The sequence below is a fragment of the Podarcis cretensis genome (genome assembly GCF_951804945.1).
Source record: "Podarcis cretensis genome assembly, chromosome: 13".
NCBI classification, from domain to species: domain Eukaryota; kingdom Metazoa; phylum Chordata; class Lepidosauria; order Squamata; family Lacertidae; genus Podarcis; species Podarcis cretensis.
Window position 1 is genome coordinate 32,085,503 of NC_137182.1, and position 14,660 is coordinate 32,100,162.

Genomic DNA, 14,660 nt, shown 5'->3' on the forward strand with positions numbered 1-14,660 from the left:
CTTTCCTTCTTTTGATCCAAGAATTTACTTTATCATCTCTGAACTGGCCTAGGAAGATCTCCTTTTAAGTAAATTAAAACTGTTACGTTGCCATGGCAATTAGATAACTTTTCAATTGCTGCATGGAACAGACTCTTAAGAGATGTATACATATTAAAACCACTGCAGATAAATATTATAGAATCTGGCTAGATCTCTTTGAGAAGAAAAAATATGTGGTCTGAGTCCAACAGAATCTCAATCTCTACATGAGTGGCCAGCGTGTTCACCCAAGGATGGGCAAATCTTTCAATTTCAGTTCAACCTCCCACCATACTTCCCCACACTTCCACATCTAACTGGCATTTTATTAAAAGAAAACCCCTTTTGAAAATTCAGCAGCATTTTACTGCATATTTCTCATAATATACAGTTTATTAACCCATTTCCCCTAATATAATGTATTTGTGAATGTTATTTCCAGGAATACATGCATGTTATGCACATATTACTCTACTAAATACAATTTTTTATATAATAAGTTGTTTACTTTTGTATAGTATGCACATCTATTTGGAAATAAGTTAAATTATGTCCAATGGTGAAAATTCACAACAAAGTGCATTTACAATTGCAGTATCAATGGAGAAATATGTTAAAGAATGGCTGAGTTCTCTTAGCTGAAGATGACTAAGGCTATTAATGAACTACAATCTAAGTTCCACAGCAGCACAAAAATGCAAATGCCAACATGTCAGTTCAGGTCACTGTGGCACCGAACAGAACAGATATTATCTTCTCACTACACTCTTTTTCATCTGGACACGTAGTAAGGAAAGTTGCAACACAACACCTTGAATCTTGCTTCCGGAAGCAAAGCACCAACTACTTTATTTATTTTTCAGGAAAAGCAGTTTGCAAGGCCCCAATCCAGATCAGGACCATAGGAGTGGTGGGAAGGTTTTACCCTTTTCACAAATGGACTACAGAGAACCCGCTTTTAAATATCATCATCAACAACAACAACAACAACAACAACAACATGCCGCCCATCTGACTGTGTTGCCCCAGCCATTCTGAGCAGGTCCCACCAAAATATCAAAAACACAATGAAAGATCAAACATTTAAAATATTCTGCTTGAGGGTTGCCCTTAGGTATCTGGCTTGTCACTGTGATAAATGTATACTGAACTGCAATAATGCTGTAGTCTGATTTGACATGGCTCTTCTTACATTCAAAATGTCCTTAAAAAATGACCGGCAGAATCCGAGACCTGTGAGAGTAAGCAGTGGAAGAGGATTGGAAGAAATTCAAGGACTATCTTCAAAAACATTGTAAATTACATGAGTGTTAAGAAGGATGAGAGATTTGAAAATAACAGGGCACCATAAAGTTAGCTGAAAAGATTATGAAAATGAGTGAATTTCATGAGAAAGATATACTTTGAATAAATACTATGTTAAAACAAGGTATTTAAGATTTAGATAAAAATATTCAAAGCTAGGGATAAAATATTTGAAATGTGTACAATAAGAATGGAAACAAGGTGATAAGTTGCTGGCTAAAGTTCTATAAATTTGGAACGTAGGAGCGAGAGATGTGAGGAAGTCCCCCCAAAAAAGAAAAAACGAAGAAAAGATGGTTGTTATAAGATGTAAAATTTTATGTTTGTTTCTTTTTGGTTTGTTTTCTGTTTATTCTGGCTTGTTTTCTGTTTTCTTTTTTCTATTGTATTAATAAAACTCTTAATAATTTTTTTTTAAAAAAACAAAAACAAAATGTCCTTAAAAAAGACAGTTTGAAACACATTCAGTATCAGCTTAGCATTAAATATCAGATTTGCATTGAGTGGAATTTACAGAAGACTGAGATACCTGCAAGTCTTATCAATTAGAATCCTTTAAACGTAATTTAAACCTTGGCCACCCAAATGGGGAGGGGGTGTTCTTTCTGAATACCTTCTCTGTGTTGCAGTTCATTGCAGAAAGCCAAAGTGTGCAAATTATCCTATATTTTTTCAATGTATTAAAGGCTTTGTAGTGCTTTTGTATATATTTGTGAACATGCTAGTTGGGCCTCCCCTGTGTGGTGGCATGTGTGTGGTTGCCTGGAGGTGGAGAACCAAAGGGAGTATGGAAAGTCCCCTGGAAATTAGTCCCACTGGTATAAATTTAATGAGTCACATTATTTGGTCATTTTTCATGGAAAACAAAGTTGTTAAAAAATACTGTGAGGACACTTAGAAACTTTGAAGAGTTTATATGTTATGGGGAAAGTAAGTTTTGTAAGATCTGTTGGAGGATTGTGCACAATGGCCAGAGAATGTACAAACTCCAGTCAGTGTATGCCTATTTCTCAAGTTCTGTTGGAGACTGTGTGTACTGACTAGGGAATGTGAAGAATTTCCTCTTCCACGAAGAATTATGTGCATAGTCTCCACAATGACTGTTGGACAGTGGTGGGTGGTTATGCACATTAACTGCTCTACTTACCTTGCTGAGGTTCTGGACTGCAGGTCGGACGTAGAGGAATGGTGGGAGGAACCAGTAGGAGAACCACCAAAGAAAGACATCTCAGAGCCTAGGGAGTGGCAGTGGGGTAATGATGTGTGTTCAGAGGGGGAAGAGGGAGAAGACTGGGAAGAGGAGGTATCCGAAGATGAAAAGGTAACAAGATTTAGTAAACAGGAAGAGGCTGTAGCAGAGGCAGAAGTGGAGACAAGAGAAGAAGGAGGCCAAGATCGAGTTTCCCCAGGGGAAAGCTCATAGTTTTAAAATCCAAGGCATATGAAAACGTTGAATGAAATAAAATGCAGCACAACACTGAGGCAGGCACTGGGGAACCCCTTTGATTTGTGAGTTTCACGGTGAGAGGCAGTGTATATTTTTATTGGCTTCATCAGTTACAATTGTAAAAAGTAATTTAAAAAATGCAATACAGATCTCAACTTAAACAGCTTGTTGAAAGAGAAAGACAACAGAGAGGGCAGTTGTCTAAAGTAGACACTTTTATAAGTACTTTCTTTTAGAAAATAATGTGAAGTCCCTGATAATAAGAGTCCCTAAAGATCGTCCAAATAGACTGCAGTGATAAAGCTTATATTAACAGTATTATAAGCCTGAAAAAACATAAATTTTACATTGTTACCTTCACAAATTAGTGTGGTGTAAGCAATAAATAAATAAATTTCCCCTTTAAAAACCCCTCCATCAATTATAGAGAAAATTGTGACTGAAAATTATCAAAAAGGAGTGGCTGAACAGTGCTTGTGAATTTCAAGTTGCCTTTTATTTTGTTCTACAGATCATCTTACCAGTGGTCTGAACCCTTCATCCAGTTCTATTTTTATATGGGGGGGGGGGAGTTGCAGAAGCTCACAATGAATACCTCGCTTGTTCTCTTACAGTGGCAAAGGTGTCCACCTGAGAGCTGCAGGAACTGAGTTCCAGTGAGTTCCACATGAAAAAAGCCTTTCCTTTATCCTTCCTGAGTGCCTGCATTTCCACCCAAGCTCAAGAGTACACATCATGAGGTCTCCCAAGGGTCTTTTTCTGATCAGGAATCATAGGGAGGAAGGGAGGTAGAAAAATGAGGCAGAAGCATTTGCAGGAAAGAAGACCTTGGGCATCTTAGCAACAATGATGTAATCTCAGAACCCTGCTCCTATTGACATTCTAAAAACCTTCTCAAGTGCATTGAACATGAATTAGAAATACATAACCTTTCGGATTGTGCCCCCCTCAGAAACAATGCCAGATTTCTTTCTTTCTTTTTTACAGCACTTTTTGGAACACATCCCTGAGACCTTTTGATTCCAACAGAACAAAATGACATTCTGGGCCCTAGTTACACTGCTCCAAACCCCAACTTCCACTATCCTGCACAATTCAAAAGTAAAGCTAAGGATTTTATGCTATTTGTGAATTTCACCTCTTTTAGGAAATAATTTTCTTCATCATTCTCCTTTGCAGTGCCCCCTTCACATCTTTGTTTCTGAGGGTGTAGATCAGTGGGTTCAACAAAGGGGAGAGTATGTTGTTAAAAAGGGCAATCTTGCTATCTTTGCTAAGTGAGTAGCTGGAGAAGGGCCTGACATATTGAAACATAGAGCTGCCATAGAAGAGCAGGACAACTGTGAGATGAGAAGCACAAGTTGAAAAGGCTTTCCTCATCCCAGAGGAAGAATGCATTTTCAGAACCCTCAAGATGATGCGAATATAGGAAAGGAGAACACACATGCCTGGTCCGATGCCCATTATAGGGCTAGCAGCCAGCATGGCAATAATATTTCCAGAGATATCACCACAGGAAATAGCTAGGAGGGGAGGGATGTCACAGAAGAAGTAGTTGATCTTATTGATACCACAAAGGGGCAGGCGCAATGTGAAAAGGGTGTGGATGGTGGCGTTGAGTGAACTTGTGAACCAAGAAGCTGACACTAGTTGGGCACAGAGTTTGTAATTCATGACCACATTATAGCGGAGAGGATTGCAGATGGCAACGTAACGATCATAAGCCATGGCAGCCAACAGGAGTGGCTCAGTACCAATGAATAAGATGAAGAAAAAGAGTTGCATCTTGCATCTTTCATGTGAGATGGCATTTGTTCCTGAGATCAGATGCACAATTATCTGTGGAATAGTGGTTGTAGTCTGGCAGATGTCCAGGAAGGATAGATTGCTCAGAAAGAAATACATGGGAGTTTGAAGATTTGGTTGTAAGCAGACAAGAATGATGATCAGAACATTCCCCATCAGTGTGAAGGTATAAGTGATTAGAAGAAATCCAGTGAAGAAAAAACGCCATTCATTAAGCTTTGAAAATGCCAGGAAGATGAATTCAGATGGAGCGGATTCATTACAGACATGACCCATTGGATGAGCTTCATAAATAGATTTTTATCTGCTGATACATTATTAGTGGAAAAACCAAAATACATTATTAGTGATAAAACAGGAAATTGAATTAGCAAAGCATTAATACTTTGGCATTGCAAAATAGCTTCAACTTTTTGTTTCATTTTTCTCTATCTGCATATATGCTAATGTAAGTTTGTGGGGAAGAATTGGACTTGATGGTTTCCAGGATCCTTTCCATCTCTTGATCCCAATTTTAGACAAGAGGTTGCCTTACGCCTTGGCCTGTGAATAATCTCTTTTATTAATTAGAGATCATATGTTACCATAGGAACTAAATTGCTTGCCAATTGATATAATCAAGCTAGATCTTTGTGTGAAAAAGTGAAGAGATAGCAGTTAGTGTCAGACAGAATCTGGAAGCTGTGGAGTCTAAAAAGCTAACAACATATTAGAGTGCTGTCTGTCTTTCTTGAGAGCTTATATGGGAGCAGTGGATTTGGCTGTCTGCCTTACATCTACTTATGCTTAACTCAAATATTACAATATTACAATAAATGCCCAATGACCACATTCAAAAGAAATCCAAACTTCCGTAAGAACTCTTCCCTAAAATGTCTCACCATTCATATTTGAGGTGTATGTAATAAACTGTGTTCTCATTCCTCACACATATCTTTTACAATATTATATGGGCAGGTGGTCTCAGCTGTGTCTGGAAGAGCAAAGGAGTTGATTTATACCATAAACTTATACATGTCTATATGGAGGTTAAGTCCCATTGAGTTGAGCATCTCCCAATTCTAGTTGAGATTGCTACCTTGATTGTGGACAATGCTTTCAGGGTCAGCAATGAATGAGTGAGCACTCTTAATTCAAGAGGTATGAGTTTATTAATAAAATACACTATTAATCCTGCAGCAGAGATAACACTTAAATGAAAACTTTTGTCAGTTCTGGTCTTCACATCACCCAGCTGAGTGGAGCACATTTTCCACCGAGTAGCACATTTTCCTTATAGTTTGTCCCCCCAACTCATAGCAAGGTAAATTAAGATTAATTTGGAAGCCCCTTCCTCATTGGTTCAGGCCTGTAAGACGTCCCTCCAGGAAATGAAAACAGGCCAGGGAAGAAAAGCCAAGAAGGGATTAATCACAAGAAGACCCACAGTCTTAGTAATTGCAGCCTGCGTTGGATATAGAGAAAGAGTTCTTACCAAATACTTTTTCTGTGTGCAGTTCATTGCAGGAATCCCAAGAGTGAGAAGCGTTTTGTTTAATTTCAGTCAAATAAATGCTGCATGGTGCTTTTATATATTTGTAGGCAAGTCAGCTGCCCCCCCCCCCCCACTGCAGAGGCGTTTGTGTGTGTTGGAGGGGAAATCATAGGAGAGTATGAAAGAGACAAAGCCAGGAAACTAACCCCACCAGACCAAATATAATGAGTCACATGAAACAACTTGTTTATTTATTGTTTGCTGCCCTCTTCTGTCTATTCAGGTTATGCTATTTCACATGTCTCTTTATAACTTGATAATGCTTTGTGTTTGTGTGTTGAATGATTTCATGACATGTCTCTTATATACTCCAGGAATAAAGAAATCACTCTACATCTAACATGTTTCTGAACAGCTACCACAAATTATTTATTTGCGTGTTCAGACCTAGAACCCTCCCCCCTAAATAAATTCACACTTGACTCAAATTTTGGTTTTGGTTTTTGGCAGAATTTTGGCCACAACTTTATTGATTACAGAAAGTGACTGGTTGCATAGGCTCTGGTTCAACTAGCTCCCTGCCATGCAGGTAGCGCTGACCCATAGTTCCAGCATAGGTCAGCCAAGGGTGAACACCTGGATACGCAGAAAGCCAGGAACAGGCTAACTCCACCACCCAAATGTCCCCCTGGACTCAGGCACGGGCACAACCCCCTCTCAGGGGTTGAGCAAACTATTGAGTCCCTGGATTCCTTTAACAGAATATCCTTCACATAGAGATGGCGATAGCGTTCTCCCATCCCCATCACCTGAACCAGAGCCTATCTGCAACCTTACAAGTTGTAACGATTTGCTACAAGGCAGGTGAAACCCAAATGGCAACAGCCAATCAGCCAAGTGGGGAAAATTCCTGCCGTGACCCTGTCCCAATGACAGACAACACACGAGGGCATAGCAAGGTCAAGCATGCAAGCCCAAAATATAGGGAGAGGTGGGCAGGTGTTCCAAATGCACGTGCCGAAAGAGGAAACTCTGGGTCACGTGCATGGGCATAAATAGGTCCCTTTGCGTCCCATTGGCCAGATTGCACATAGCTTCGAGGGACCCAGCAATCGGGTGTTGTGGCTGACCAATCGTACCCACCCACAACACAGGGTGTCGGTTCTCCAGGTCTCACCGCAATACATGCCCTCTTTAAGGGAGGACCCAATTTCTCTTATACTCCAGGAATAAAGAAATCACTCTACATCTAACATGCTTCTGAATAGCTACCATAGATTATTTATTTATTTTAAAAAATGATCTGAAGTAAAACAAAAACAAACCAACTGTTCATAATTTTAAGGACACATCCCAGCAGGATACAAATGCTAAAAAGGATTAAAATTAAGGTTGGTGAGAGGTGTGGCTTGGTAGAGGGTTTAGCCTGGACAGAATACTGAGAACCAGGCAGGCCTAGACAAGTGATCCTTGGGCCTGAAATTCCCATCTCTGTTCTTGGCTAATCTCTGTTCATAATATAGAAATAGCAATTGGGTTTATATTTTGCTTTGTGTTTTTCCCTTGTTAGATGACTTCTTCATTAATGCACAACAGATGGGGTCTTATTTTCACTGTGGGCACCTGGAGAATTCTTCTGGTGCTGTGTAGAAAAGGTCCCCAAGGTGTTCTCCAGAGCTTTAAAGTCACTGTGCCACTGTTTCCAGAAACACATGATGCTGGAGAGCAGTAAGGCCAAACAACTCCACCATTTTTCTCTGTAGCTTTGGTGACTTAACTAAGAGCTGCAATTCCAAATGAGGTGCAAATTCTGCTCTTTGAAATGAGATGAAACCATTTTGATCATCAGCCTGTTCCCCCTGCTTATTTTGCAAGACAACTGGGGTAGTTCAATTGGTGAGTTATCTGAACTTGACAATGAATATTTGGACCTATGCTTCTACTTCAGATAGGTATACTTTTAGTATAATAGTGGTTATGAAGGCAACTTGGCAACGATATGGCATTACTCAAGGTCCCTCTAAGAACTCCAAACACAAATTGAAGCCTCTAATTAAATTTAAATTCAATTTTATGCTTCATTAGATGTGCATCTGCCTTCAGAAGACCCATTTTTGTTTTTAATAATGGATGTTTTAGTCATTAGGGACCTGATTTTGTTAGTGGTTTTGGATTGAAATATTAATATAGTTATTTGGTTACTTATGTAATTTCTTGACTATTTGTATTGGATATTTGTATTGTATATGTTTGCCTATAAACAATGGATAAAGCAGTACATAAACAACTTTTCCCTGTCCCCCTTTCTTCTGTACAACCAAGCCTGAAAAGATTCAGTGTTCTACCCTACTGAGTTGACATGTGAGACATATGTCATTCTGATTATTTCAGTAAGGATCCTATAATATTCATAGATTCATATAATGGATTCATAGCATCATAGAGTTGGAAATTACCACAGGGGTCAGCTAGTCCAACCTCCTGCAAGGCAGGAATGGGCTTGAACCCACAACCTTGAGATGAAGAGTCTCAAAGTCTACTGACAAACTTTAGACATGCCTGAGCTGAATTCTTGAACTTTTCACACACCTTTTCATATAGGTGACTTTATTTTGGATTGGGGAGGGAGGAGAGAGGGAGGCTTCTACCATTTTTCTCCAGTAATGTAATGTAATGGGGCTTATTTGGGTCACAGGAAATTATCTGAGGGCACTCGAAGCAGTAATCTTGCTCAAGCTCAGGAACTCTTTATCTTGTGATTGCCTGAATTACAGTTCAGACTTAAAGCTAAGTCAAACCATGGCTTAACACAAGGATAGTCAATATACTGCCCTCCATATATTGCCTGACTACAGTTCCCATCATCCCTGAACATTGGCCATGTTGGGTGGGACTGATGAGATGTACCACATTGCCTCTTAGAACAAATGGACAATTATATGGGTTACTGGGGGGGACCTCAATTTCAATGCTTCTTTAAGAGTCCTGCTGCTGCCATGCTGCTGTGAGTTAATGCATGCTTTGGCTTAGTGTGCAATGCATAAAAAGGATACCATTAGGTACACTGCCTTGGGAAAACCCATGATTAAATATTTTCATTATCATTATCATTATTCAGACATTATGGTAGGAAGATGTTATATCTATGAAAATAGCAAATATATAGGGGAAAATGTAATTTTACAAATTCATGCAAAATATGAGTTTTGATTGTACCTGTTGCTCATGTCACACAGTTGTCACAGATTTTATACAGATGACTTCCCATAAGAAGGTGATATGACACCTGTTGACACATTATGCTGAAGAAAGGTGCAAACTGTCTCTACACATGTACATCTCTTGGTGTAAAATGAATGGACATTTGTTGATTTGAACAGCTGAACTATTGTGTACATGTAGATTGATTATGCACTCCTTGAATGTTAACATCACTATGGTCAATCACTGTTTGCTAGCTTCATAACCATAACTTCAGAGAACGATAATAATTGTTTTTGTATGGGATAACTCTCCCCTTCCTGGGTCTTTCTTAAATAGCATTAAGCAATGTTATGTTCCTTTTTTCATATTAAGTGGAGACAAAAGAAAGGACTATTTCACTTGAAACAAATAACATGATATTAACTACTACAAGCTGTGTTAATGGCCATTACCTTAGGTAGCTTCAGAAAAGAATTAGTCGAATTCATGGAAAATAACTTTTTTAGATTGATATTATCCATGATAACTAAATGAGGAGGTGAGGAGGCTGTCCACCTGGATTGGACTCCAACTCTCAACAGTCATGAATAGTATGGCCAATGGACAGGGGTCATGAGACTTGTATTCCAATGATATATGGAGGGTCACAAGTCCCCCACCCCTGGCTAAATGGAGCATCCTGAGCAGCAGGTGTTAGGGACATGCCATGTCTCCAAACTTTTTAGAGGAATCTGATTGACTACTGTTGGGAACAGAATCATTGATGAGAGATCTGGTCTACTTGTTCAAATCTGTGTACTTAGTGTACTTGTACTGACCTAGGGTGCAACATAATATCTTTATTTACCACTCCTGCTGCTATTACTGCTATCACTCATGTTATTCTGTGGTCTTTCTAGGAAGGTGATTGAGTAACCTAAATTCTTATTCATGGTGCATTTTGTGACTGAGGCATACCTGCAGGGGAGCTCAAGATCAGCAAAGCAAATGAAGAATGGCAGCTCTGTGTCTGAATTTCGGCTTCTGGGGTTCCAGAGTCTTCCAGGGTGGCAGACCCTACTCTTCACCATGTTCTTACTTATCTACCTCCTAACCATCACAGGCAATGTGGTTATTATTTCAGTCGTCAAGCTAGAGTCATATCTTCATTCCCCTATGTACTCTTTCCTCCAAAACCTCTCCTTCCTAGAGATCTGGTACACCACCACCATTGTGCCCAAGATGCTCAGTAGCCTCCTCATGGAGAACAAGAGCATATCCTTCATTGGATGCATGGCACAGCTGTACTTTTTTGTCTTCTTTGGTGCAACGGAGTGCTTCCTATTATCTGTGATGGCGTATGATCGGTACCTTGCAATCTGTGACCCATTGCATTATGCAGAAGCCATGAACACACAGTTCTGCACCCGCTTGGCAATAGGGTCTTGGGTGATTGGTCTCTTCACAGGATTGCTACCTTCACTGCTGATCTCTAGGCTGCATTTCTGCAGATCTAACCAAATCAATCATTTCTTCTGTGACATTCCACCTCTGCTGAAGCTCTCCTGTTCTGACACTTCCACCACTGAAATGAGCATTTTTGTGCTGTCTGTATTGGTCCTTTTCACATGTTTCTTGCTTACCTTGGTGTCCTATGCATTTATCATCAAGACTATCCTGAAAATCCCCTCTGTTTCTGGAAGAAAAAAGACTTTCTCCACCTGTGGCTCACACTTAGCTGTGGTGGTGATATATTATGGCACCATGATCTCCATGTATGTTCGACCCAGTGCTAGTCTTTCATCAGAGCTGAATAAGGTGGTCTCCATTTTCTACACTGTGCTAACACCACTTCTCAACCCTGTCATCTACAGTCTGAGGAACAAAGATTTCAAGGATGCCTTGCAGAAACTAGTCAGTAGGAAATGTTTACATAGCTTGCCAAGTAGAGAAAGGAAGTTCATTGGCTTTAGTTGTTGTTAAGGATGATTTCATGTACTTGTTTTGTTGTTATATTTTACTTTGCATTTACATTTAGAATTTCTGCAAGGTTATCTGTGAGAAAAGCCAGGAATTGCATAGCCTTATAAAGTAAATTTCTAACACCATGTTCATGTGTTTATGGGTATTTACAAATGCATACTGGTGCTGATTTTATTATTGATTTATTAACAGCAGTTGAAACTGTCCCTACACAAATCCAGAAAGGAGTCCCTAAGACAGCTGGATAGTGCCTTGTACAGCTTTTTCTGGCAACTACTGGTGCCAAAAATATTGCTCTGCTTTCCTTTGGACCATATCAGTGAGATGTGGAGGGGGGCTGTCTTGTCATCTGGGCAGCCCTCCATACACACTACTCAGGCTTGTGCCCCAGGGAGGTCACTTTGCTGCTGCTAACACAGAGCAGTTTGACTTGAAACTGGGGGGTGCACTCCATTGCCTCTCAGGACAGACCCATGCTTGCAATAAAAATGTTACACTACAATCTAAAACTGCATGGAATACAAATACAGCACCAGATAATAAAATCAATCAGTACAGCAAGACTCTCAAGCAGCAAAACCACATGTTTTGGTAAATACTTTAAAGCTTAAGGATTCAGAGTAGGCCCATTGAAATGAATGAACATGACAATGTTAGGTCATTTCAATATGTCACCTCTGAGTAGAATTTAATTGGGTGCAACCCCATTATGAAAACAGAGGCACCCATCACCTTGTTCAATAAAAAATGCATTATGGGCACTGGGTTTCTAAAGAGATCCTTATTTTTTCTTAGGTATTTTGCAATGTGAGTCACATAGAGAACATGCTGTTTTCTGCTATAGTGTCGTATAAAGGAAGAGTGTACTAAACACCCTTGAGAAATAGCTCTGTCTGTTATACTTTCTTGTGAAATCTTGGGGTTGGACTCGATGGCCCTTGTGGTCTCTTCCAACTATGATTCTATGAAATATGTTTGATATTTCAAAGGGAAAGGTACCACCAACTTTGCTCTGAATTGTGTGTCTCTGTGTGTGTGTGTGTGTGTTTATGAATTTTTGCCACAATATATAGGTTTGTAGAATGACACACACTTTATAGGTAATTTTAACAAATTGGGGTTCCCTTGAAATCTTTTGAAAGTTTTGCTTTGAAGACAAAACCTCAACTTTGCTTTGAAAAATTTTTGAGGGGTGGGGTGGGTTGAGTTTCCGGAACTTGAAATTTAGCAGTAACTCTTAACATTAAGTGCATTAAGTACTGCTTCATGAAGGTGTGGGTGACAGAATATTTATTCAGTCTTCAACTCATATACAGATGCAACACTCAAACATTTACAGGTTTTCTTAGAACACTTATCTATAAATAAGGTGTTTTTTAAAAAACAAACAAACAAACAGTCTACAAATATGTTTAATGCTGTTCTGTGGGGCTTACTTCCTAGTAAATGTGTAGAGAATTGCAGTCTATATTAAGATCTATTTAAAAACAACAACAACAACAACAACAACAACAACAACAACAACAACAACATTTAGTTGTGACTTGGTTCAGAGACAGGGAACCTGTGGTTGTCCAAATATTGTTGAACACTAGCCTCAATTAGCCCCAACCAGCATAACTAATGGTCAAGGATGACAGATGTGCTAGTCCTGCAGCATCTGGAAGGCAACATGTTTTCAACATTCCGCAAGTTACTTTCTTTTCTGCAGTTAGGAACATTGGTAAGCAACATGTAGGGTAACACTATTTGGTAAAGGATATGTAGAAAGTGAATGGATGGCAAGCTTTGGGTTTTGGCCCAAAATAAAACTGAATTCTTGGGTTTATGGCTGAACAAAGGATACCATTCAGGGAGGTAGGCATAGAAAGAGTAAACTCTGTATTTTTTCCATTGTACCTTGAGTTTGGAGTCTAATATCAAATTCTCCTCCTTACTATTAAGCTTCTGAATGCTTCATGGACCTTGGTGTTCCTCAGGCTGTAGATGAAAGGGTTCAGAAATGGTGTCACCACACAATAAAAGACAGACACTACTTTGTCCGAATCACGAATGTCCTTCACTGAAGGCCTCACATACATATAGATGACTGAGCCATAATATATTAATACTACACTAAGATGGGCAGTGCAAGTGGAGAAGGCTTTGTGCCTTCCTCCACTGGATGGCATCTTCAATATAGCCACAATGATGTTGACATAAGATATTATTATTAAGAAAAAGCAACCCAAAACCATTGAAGAAGTGAACACAAAGAAGAAAAATTCAATGAATGACTTTTTCCCACAAGGAAGAATCAGCACTGGGGCAAGATCGCAGAAAAAATGGTTAATTATATTGGGCCCACAGAAATCCAGCGTAGCGAGAAGAATGGTTGGGGGCAAGGGAGCAAGGAAAGCTCCCACCCAACACCCAAGAATCAGAGCTTTACAGACTCTATTGTTCATGACTGTGGTATAGTTCATAGGGTTACAGATGGCTAAGAAGCGGTCATAAGCCATAAGCACCAGCAGGAAGTTCTCTGTCAGGCCCAGGAAGAGGTTGAAGTAAAGCTGTGTGAAGCAACCAACCAGGCTGATCACTTTCCTGTCTTTTAAGAAGTCGAACAACATTTTGGGGATAGTGTTTGTCATGTGTCCAATTTCTATCAAAGACAAATGGCTTAGGAATAAATACATGGGAGTTTGGAGTTGCTGATGAAGCTGGACTATGGTCATAATTGTGACATTCCCACTTATGGTTAAGACGTATGCCAAAAGGAAGAGTGACAGGAGAAATTTCTGGAGCCTTTGAGGATTAGAGAAACCAAGCAGGATGAATTCATTCACAGAAGTTTGGTTTTCTAAAATCATACCTTTATCTGTTAAGACATTAAAAAGAAAAAAAGAAAGAAAAAATTAGGTGTGTATAAGAGATAAGTTTGATCACTTAAGCACTCACAGTTATTCCTCTTGGCAGTGTTAACACTTCCGAGAGAGTTCACCCAGGGTTTCCACCCTTTTTTGCTAGGTCTGTCTCACTCTGTGATGGAAGAAAAACATCACTTAAAATTGATACCCTCCTGATAACCCCCCCCCCAAAAAAAAAAAAAAAATCCAGCACCCAAACTTTTAACAGCAGTTTGATTCAGCAGTTTGATTGTTATTGGATGCTAAAGGGTATTGTATCCAAGCTGTGAAGAGTTTGATCTGCTAATTGCTGCACATCAACCTGCAAAAACAAGTAAGTGAGATACACTAAAATAATATGGTTCATATCCAACAATCACACTTTATAAACTTGCATTTCAACACAGAGTTCCCCCATAGCTGGATGGTACAATCACAAATGGTTCAAAACTACTTGAGGATTATGCAGCTACATATATGGAGCAGGGCAGGTTATGTGGGGTTACATTGCTGAATCAGTGACCTCACAGCATGATGGTGACTGTAAGAGCTT

At 39.5% G+C, this 14,660-nt stretch overlaps 3 protein-coding genes across 3 annotated transcripts; 1 reads left to right on the top strand and 2 right to left on the bottom strand.

Moving 5' to 3' along the window:
• Window positions 1-3,916: 3,916 nt before the first annotated feature.
• Window positions 3,917-4,855, bottom strand: LOC307201532 (olfactory receptor 5V1-like; the record flags this gene model as incomplete). The annotated part of the gene is made up of 1 exon (XM_079950805.1): window positions 3,917-4,855. The coding sequence occupies one exon, from the start codon at window positions 4,853-4,855 to the stop codon at window positions 3,917-3,919; it is 939 nt and encodes a 312-aa protein (XP_079806931.1).
• A 5,389-nt stretch (window positions 4,856-10,244) lies between these two features.
• OR11L1 (olfactory receptor family 11 subfamily L member 1) lies at window positions 10,245-11,219 on the top strand (the record flags this gene model as incomplete). Its single annotated transcript, XM_079950806.1, has 1 exon — window positions 10,245-11,219. One exon carries the CDS (start codon window positions 10,245-10,247, stop codon window positions 11,217-11,219), a length of 975 nt encoding a protein of 324 aa, XP_079806932.1.
• A 1,919-nt stretch (window positions 11,220-13,138) lies between these two features.
• Window positions 13,139-14,071, bottom strand: LOC307201534 (olfactory receptor 6F1-like; the record flags this gene model as incomplete). The annotated part of the gene is made up of 1 exon (XM_079950807.1): window positions 13,139-14,071. One exon carries the CDS (start codon window positions 14,069-14,071, stop codon window positions 13,139-13,141), a length of 933 nt encoding a protein of 310 aa, XP_079806933.1.
• Between the last annotated feature and the right edge of the window lie 589 nt (window positions 14,072-14,660).